Source organism: Ananas comosus, linkage group 12 (genome assembly GCF_001540865.1).
Source record: "Ananas comosus cultivar F153 linkage group 12, ASM154086v1, whole genome shotgun sequence".
Taxonomy (NCBI): Eukaryota; Viridiplantae; Streptophyta; class Magnoliopsida; order Poales; family Bromeliaceae; genus Ananas; species Ananas comosus.
Genome location: NC_033632.1, coordinates 485,929 through 494,966, shown reverse-complemented (window position 1 = coordinate 494,966; position 9,038 = coordinate 485,929). Strand labels below are relative to the sequence as shown.

General features: G+C 35.7%; 1 protein-coding gene across 1 annotated transcript; it reads left to right on the top strand.

Moving 5' to 3' along the window:
- On the top strand, window positions 5,615-8,059 carry LOC109718814. Its single transcript, XM_020245231.1, has 7 exons — window positions 5,615-5,805; window positions 6,032-6,126; window positions 6,290-6,369; window positions 6,438-6,490; window positions 6,594-6,706; window positions 7,306-7,367; window positions 7,541-8,059. The coding sequence occupies exons 1-7, from the start codon at window positions 5,658-5,660 to the stop codon at window positions 7,827-7,829; spliced, it is 840 nt and encodes a 279-aa protein (XP_020100820.1). The 5' UTR covers window positions 5,615-5,657; the 3' UTR covers window positions 7,830-8,059.

Genomic DNA, 9,038 nt, shown 5'->3' with positions numbered 1-9,038 from the left:
TTTTTTTTTTTTTTTTTGAGAGAGAGATAGGTAGCACGCTATCCGATTCGTTTATTTTATTTAAAACCTTTCTTTTTTTGAGAGAGAGATAGCTAGAAATGTGAATCAACTAGAATTAGAACTTGGGATCTCAGGTACTAACCATCAAGCTCTTTGCCACTTGCCATATTTTTATTTTTTAATATTAAAATTCTATTAATACTGTATAAACTCTTGGATGTGTTGGTTGTGAGATTGAAATCTAATTCTCAGGCGTACAAGTGGCATTTCTCATCTCCAAATAGAAAGGTTTCGAACATCCTCCGGCAAAAAAACTAGAAGTGTATAACAGAGATTTTTTTTTTCTTGAAAAGACATGGAGGGACACATTAATGAATAAGTTGTCAGTGCTTCTCGAACAAGCTCCAGCTCAACTAAAATCGGAAAGCTGAAGAAGATGCGAAATAATATCTAGGAATATGGTGTCCTCGAAAGATCTCAAATATAGTATGCAGGTTGGAATCGAGTTCTCCTTATCTTTGAGAAAGACCACAAAAGAGAAGAGAAGAGAAAAGTTGGACAAAGGGAGGCTCATGAAAAATATGAAATCAATGGTGTTTAATAATGATGAAGAAAGTGGAGTAGATCAACATTGCAACTCTTTTTGCTGAGAATAATTGATTTGAATGAAATGCTCCCTTTGAGAGCGAGATGCATCCATTTATATGTAGTACCATTCTACTTCTTAATATTTTTATTGGGTTATTCCAACTATTTCTAGTGCTCTTGGTAAAACATATATATTTACAAACATATTCTCTATTCCTTGATCACATGCCTTTTTCAATATTGTGATCGATTCTGCACCATCTTCTGTTTGGTCACATTAATTGGATGGTGGAATGCATATAAAAAATCGGTGATTTTGATCTCGTGCGATAGATATGTTCATGCAGTAGTCTTAGAATAAAGATGGATGCTTTAATTTTGGGCCTCTCACCACAGGTTTTTATTCTTTCAATTATTTTTTTTTAAAAAATTCTGCTGCAGCAAAATAGTTGGCTTGAGTAAATTTGCGCTATTAAGCCCATGAATGTTTAGTTAACATTTACTTTAGTTTTTGGGCTTTAAAGTTTCACATTCAATATCTCAATTTTTTAATTTCGTCAACAGCAAATAAGGGTAACTAGTAAAGCGCAGCAATTTTTTACCTGCACCTGGTGCAAATTTTTTGTTTTGTATTTTCAATCTAACTATTCAAATAACGTACTGGGTTTGAAATATTAGTCGCAAGCGTACAGGTTCACCTAATGCAAGCAATATATGTTTCGTCAACAGCAAATAAGGGTAACTAGTAAAGCGCAGCAATTTTTTTCCTTTTTTTTTTTTTGTTTGATTGAACAGGGATGTATCCTATTTGAGAAAGTGCAAGATACAAGTCAAGCCAAAAATACAGTTAACCTGGCAACAAACTCACTGTCTCCAAGACAAAACCAAGCATTTTCCAAAGTAAAAGTTATGAATATTTTTTTTTTTAAAAAAAGATAGCATGGTATCTGGCCATTTTTTTAAAAAAATAAATTTAGTTAGAAATATATATCAACTAGAATTCGAGTTTTGGATTTTGGATATTAACTAATAAGCACTTTATCATTTACGCTAAAAAACAAAAAGCTTATGAATGTTAAATCTTGAATTCGCAAAATCGGTTGACCCAACCGACCCAGTTCAGTTTTTTTTTTTTTTGGTTGCGGGGAGAGAGGGGGGCCTGGCCTCCGATAGACTTAGTGGGAAGGTCGTTATTATCATCGACCGTACCCACTAGGAACTACAATTCGGTAGTTTTTACACTCTTTTGTGGTTTACTTTTCAGAAATATGCATACCGACGGCTGATGGTGAAATAGATAACATCTCCTACCAACATGCCTATATATTAGAGGGCCACCGGATAGAGTACACCACTATGCTACATATCTGACGAGGGCTAGAGTTTCTTCCTTGTACTTTTTTTTTTTTTTTTGGGTTGAGTTTTATTTGATGTACAAGGCCGACCAGATAGATTTGGACTGGGCTCGGCCCAAAATCTGGTCAGACCCAAAACAGGCAAATAATTGCAAATAGCTTGAAATTGTGAGGACCATCGTGCAATTTCACCCGAGCGGAATCGGATGGAATCGGAAACGGCGGCGGCGTCGTCCTCCTNGCGTATTCCCGTCCTTCGTGCGGGATTAACCGGAAACACCGCCCCAAGGTACGACCGGAACTCCTTCTCCTACGAGCACGATCGCGGAAGAGGTTGACGGAGACTCTTTCAACACTCGGTGAAAAATAATAAAAGAAAATAACAAATGATTCTCAAATAGTATTCCTTCTCACTGTGATCTATATTTCCAAAGTGTTCACCTCATATGTATATATATGTCCTGTCCAATACTATGGACGAGGTAACAAAATATAAAGGGTTAAAGTATGGAACGTTGGAGCCCACAACGTTCCAAAGCACTAATTAAGGTCTTAATTAGTGGAACGGATCTGCGCACGATCCCCCCCCTCGCGCGAAGCGGCCGTAGTTGATGCGGCCGTTTCGCTAATTGATAATTAAAAGTTAATAAAAAAATAAATATTAAATAAATAAAATTTTGAATTTTCTCCAACAATCCCCCACAAAATTCAAAATTATTTTAAAGATAAAATAAAATAAAAATAAAAATAAAAATTAAACAACAAATAAAGAAAATCAATTAATCACCGAGTGTTTATACTATGTAATAAGTAAGGTGTCTTTAAGAGACTTAACCTCACTTAGTGCAAATAGTTTCCATCAGAAGGAATCGGAGTGAACCAGGTCTTGAACTACGTTCCTTTGACCCTGACTTCAACTATCACACACATAGTACAGAATTCTCCGTCGCGGGTCTGTGCGTTAATGGCCATGCACAGTACCTTGATTTTTCATAAGAGTTTCTATGTATAGCCCATTCACATAGCCGCGGCCACATACGGATACTCTTATATAGGTGGTTTCCTCCAGGGATGTGTGTAGAGTCACATCTCGCGAAAATTATCGCCTTGGATCCCATTAAGAGCTCTCAGCTCAACCTAATCCACTACACAGAGCACTACTCACCATAGGGATGGAATTGGAGCTAAAGCTCCTTTATAAAATTTGTAGAAAGTGCTCTTGGCCAACCTGACAGCTTGTTTTTACCACATTGAACCTTCTTCAAGGGATCTCCTATCACAAAGGTTGGGTTCCCACTGCAGGAAGGCCCTTTACGGGCAAAGTCCCATCCCCCTCGATGACTCTAGGACCTTAGTCCTATTCAGGCCTTTCGTCAAGCAATCTGCAAGATTCTGATCAGATCTGAAAAAACTTAAAAAATAATATTATAAAAGGTTAGCCATCTAATAAATTTATGTCTCAAAATAATTTACCTGCCAATCTTAGAATTTGCAAAATTCGTTTCCAAGATGAACACAAGGATAAAATTACGAGAGTAATTATAATATCAAAATTTATCAAACTGATAAAAGAGTACCCCCCACAAGTTTTGAAATATATCAGAATTTAAAAAATATGGCCTTAATCATGTCTAATAGAATTTGGGTCAACAACAAATAGATGGCACAAGCAAAATAAAATGATATACTATAACCAATGTATAAAAATACTTAGATGTAACAAATGTAGTGACAACTAAGAGATAGTATTATAGGTTAGGTGATGCTGGTACGAACGCATCCGTACACATAAACTAAATTTAGTGTAGCAAACTCTCCTTAATTTACTGTGGCAAATTTTCTCTTCCTTTTTTTTTTTTTACCAAAAAGAAAAAATTTTTACTGTAGCAAAACTTTTAAGCCGTACAATATAAAAAATAATTTTACAGTAGCTCTTTTTTTTTTTTTCTTTTTTTTTTTGAATAATCTGTACAATGTCATTGTGGAAAACAAAGTAAAATGGATTTTACCTGATCAAGAAATTCGCACACTAAAATTTTTTTTTTTTTTTTTTATAAACAAACTTAAAACACCCTATAACAGATATGAGAATATAATAATTGATAATTAAGTTATATGCAATTAGCAAGTAAATTATATGCAATTAGAATTTGAAAATACTAATTCTAATTTATTTAAATTAGAACGACAAACATGCAATCAAATTTGTCTAACAAAAATAACATTCGATATCTTTCTATTTTAAGCAAAATAATAATTAAACTACATACATAAGTGTGCTAGTCTCGAACAGCAGTGCAGCGCAACGACATGATAAAATTCCAGTAACAAGCTATCATGGGTAGATACTCTCCCACAAAAAATTAATTTAATATCGAGGTTGGCAAGTAGCCCACATATATCAGATATTAAACTAATAAGAACAGATATTACAACGGAACAGTATATATATATATACGGTTACACTGATTATTATTTTTTTTTTTTTAACTTATATAAAAAAAAATAGTGAAAACAATATACATATAGTTTTGAAATCCATAATGTCCGTACCTTTTTATTTTCAAAAGAGCTACAAGTAAAGGCAATTTTTTTTTTTTTTTTTTTTAAATACTCATCAAATAAAATGTAATTTAAACAAGAAATTACATAATATGCAATTATAGGTTAAAATGATAATTCCGAAAAATTTATGTTTGAATGCCAATTATACAAACAAATTAACTAACAAATTATATACATATAAAATTAATTTAATACGGATGAGCACTCGTCAGATTTCAATCACAATCAAATCGGAATTACGCCTTAGATTGTTGGAACAAATACCGCACAGAAAATTGATTGTGATTTAAATCTAACTAAATCTTATGATAAAATTAATAAAATCAACTTACCGATAATCGCTAAATCCAAATAAAAATTTAATTGATCCGGAAGCGTGCGAAGCACTGCCCTAAGGCGTATTCCCGTCCTTCGTGCGGGATTAACCGGAAACACCGCCCCAAGGTACGACCGGAACTCCTTCTCCTACGAGCACGATCGCGGAAGAGGTTGACGGAGACTCTTTCAACACTCGGTGAAAAATAATAAAAGAAAATAACAAATGATTCTCAAATAGTATTCCTTCTCACTGTGATCTATATTTCCAAAGTGTTCACCTCATATGTATATATATGTCCTGTCCAATACTATGGACGAGGTAACAAAATATAAAGGGTTAAAGTATGGAACGTTGGAGCCCACAACGTTCCAAAGCACTAATTAAGGTCTTAATTAGTGGAACGGATCTGCGCACGATCCCCCCCCTCGCGCGAAGCGGCCGTAGTTGATGCGGCCGTTTCGCTAATTGATAATTAAAAGTTAATAAAAAAATAAATATTAAATAAATAAAATTTTGAATTTTCTCCAACAGAATACGCATACCGACGGCTGATGGTGAAATAGATAACATCTCTTACCAACATGCCTATACATTAGAGGACCACCGGATAGATAGAGTACACCTCTATGCTACATATCTGACGAGGGCTAGAGTTTCGTCCTTGTACTTTTTTTTTTTTTTTGGGTTGAGTTTTATTTGATGTACAAGGCCGACCAGATAGATTTGGACTGGGCTCGGCCCAAAATCTGGTCAGACCCAAAACAGGCAAACAATTGCAAATAGCGTGAAATTGTGAAGACCATCGTGCAATTTCACCCGAGCGGAATCGGATGGAATCGGAAACGGCGGCGGCGTCGTCCTCCTCTTCTTCTTCTTCTTCTTCTTCTTCTTCCTCTTCCTCGGCCGCCACCGAGGCTTCTTGTTGCCCCATCTGTCTCGATCCTCTCACAGACCACGCCTACTTAGATCGCTGCTTCCGTAACTCCTCTTTTCCCATACCTTTTTTTTTTTTTTTTTTCAAAGAAAAAAAAAAAATCTCATATTCAAATCAACGAGCACACTCATTTTCTTAGTAGATATTTATGCACGGCATGGTAAATTAAGGATGATCTTCAGAAACGAACGAAATCTTCTGCTTCAATGTTTTCTCGCGCCAAAATCTGGTACTTTTCTTAGTGTCGTCCCTTCCAAATCGTTTGGACAGATGCATTTTGCTACAAATGTATTACGAAATGGGTGAAATTCGCCGCAGCCAAGCACCCCCGACCCTTGTCTTCGATCAGATGCCCCCTCTGCAAGGTTATTTCCCCGGCCACAGAACCCATCTTTAATTTCCCCTGCTATTATTACCGCTCAATGTAAAGATCGAGCGAGCATCATTCGTTCGTTCATTTTTACGAAGTAGTGATAATCGATCCCGGGCTCGCCTGTGACGCTGCTGTGTTTTCTCATACATCTCCAGGTCGAGAACTTATCTATAATACATGGATTCAGTGGTGGATCTTTTCAGCGGCGTTACGTGAATCAGGATCAAAGAAACAGGTCCTTGCTGAAGTTACTAGTTCCATTTTCATTTTTAATCGATGTCTTATTTATCTTCCGCATAGCAGGTGTCTTTCGGGTGCTTATGAACTTAGGTCGCACGTGTACGATAGAGAAGAAGGTATTCATGTCTGTTTTGTTTTGTTTCTGTTTCTGTTTCTGTTTCTGTTCGTAGCGGTTATGTTGTTACGTCACGTCCATTAAGATTATTATGTATTGGGCAGAGATCGCGAATAATATATTTGACGTGCAACGGTATTGGAAGAGCCGCAAGTATCTGTGGCAAAACATGTGGCTGCAAAATTGGCTGAGACGGGAGATTCAGACGATTACGCAAGTAATGCTCTGAGATCATCATACACTTTTTACTTTGCGTGCCAAGAAGTTTCACCTCAAATAGAGTTTACATTTCTAAAATATCATCAGGCTTCGTCGAAATCCCTTGTTCCTTTACTGTTACATTGATCCAGTGAGCAAAGTGCGGTCGTCTTGTATTTAGTCAAATATCTTGTCTAGTATAACACGCTCTATGAAGTTGAGGTTAGCGTGATTTTAGAGAGAAGATGATTGGTGTAGAAACATGTCTTTGATTGCTCAACATTGTCACTAGTACTGAATCTGGAAATGCTCGATAGTTTGATCTGTAGGAAATTTCAATCTTTGAATTGTGTAGTATAAGATTATTTTTTTGTTGATGAACAAATGGGCTGCATGACTTGGGGCTTCAACAATAAATGGCCTCTCCACGTGGGGTGAGGTTGTGCTAACATTCGCTCTTCCGCAAACCCTCTGACGGCAAAAGTCTAATAAATAAACTACTTGCCCTTTTTAAAGGTGCTGTATAAAAATTTTGTTTGGTGCTCTTTCCTTCGTCAACTTTATTTATATGCCGTCGATTGCAAAATATTAATGGCTTGCATCTTATGCTACATGCAGGAGGAGGATGCTGATGTTATTGTCCATCACATTCAAGGTGTTGTTGAGTCTTTTATGGCAAGGTAATTTGTTGTTGAATGAGACTGCGGTTCTCATATAAGCTAAAGTTTACAAATATTTGATGTAGGAAATAATTCAATTTTATAAGCATAATGAAATTATATATTCTCTGATATTCTGGTTCCTAATCCATTTGTGATTTCTCGTTAGCGAACTTTGTTGTGTCAAACTGCAGGCAACAAAAGGAGAGTCTAAAAGGTACACCCGAGCAGAAGCGCGAAGAGTTTCGGCGCTTGATATTTGGTGCCGCCGGGCCGTTTCTCCTAGCCCGCACCAAGCGGTTTGTTGATGAGCTCGAACTGTTCCTCGCTTCGGGTCTGAATATCGATGCTTACGACAGAGTCTACATGCAGAGGCTAAGCATGTCCTCGTCGCGTGACACAAGAGAGATTGATGCAGAGTCATCTGATCAATCTGTTCAAAGCCGGTTCTTGTATTTTCTCAACGAAGATGATGGCGATTGAAGAAATGATTCTGATTATACTTGTAGCAAACTGTAAATGCCCGAATCGTTATGTAGTTGCGCTGGGTTCGGTGAGTAATTGTAGCATGCTGGGGCATGACATCTGAGTTCTTCCATTCGATGTCAATTGATCAAGGGTGTTACTGTGAGTTCAACCAACGGGTGTTTCTCATCTTGTATGATAATAACAGTAACAATGGCTACGAATTTTCGGGTTTGATCTTTGTTTGCCGTGTGCCGTAATTGTGCACTCATTGTCCTGTTTCTGTGCGGGTGCTTGAACCAATCAGAAAAAAATTGATTCATCAGATGTGACATCGACCGATCCTGTGATTCCGAATCAACAGATTCATTATGCAATTTTTGAGTTAAGTAACTGGAGACCTATACCAAAGAGAATTGGATCATGCTTGAAGGCCTATGAGAATCGGCCGAGATAACATTTTCGATGTGAAATATAGTCAGCGACATGAAAATGTTAATCGACTATTTGATATATTGAATAATAATTCTTTAAATCATAAATCCAATTAGTTTTATATCTTCTTTTATTGAATTTTTACACTCCTCTCACCGTGCACAAGAAAAAAAAAAAAAAAAAAAGGAAAAAAAGCGCAATTGTACATGGACGCGTATTTATAGGATATACTAGTTGCACGATTTTTTTATTCAGAACTTTTTATAGTAAGCAAAAAAAAGGATAAACATAATTTTTTTTTTCTGAATATTTTTTAGTAAGGAAAATAGGGGACGAGCACCAATTTTTTCCAGAATTTTTTTTAGCAATTAAAAAAAGTTAAGAATAAACACGATTTTCTTTCAGGATTTTTTTTTTTAGTAAGCAAAAAAGAGATAAGAAGAATATGGTCGTTTTTCACGTTTTGCATTATTATTATTATTTTTTTCATTTTTTCATTTTTTGTGGTATGTGGGAGTAGGCTATTTTTTGATTCAGTTGATTCCGTCCGTCAATAGAGTAGAATTTTTAATAATCATCAAAAAAAAGGAATATAGTAGTTTTTCACTTTTAGCAGATTTTTTTTTTCAACTTTTATTTTTTATATATGGGAGGGATATATATTTTAATTTCATTGTGTAATTTGTCTTTCGCATAGACTAAAATTTAAAATGTATATTTTTATTTATAGGATTTATAAATATTACATCTAATCATTGAAGGTCCATATTTATTTATTGGTCTGATCAATTT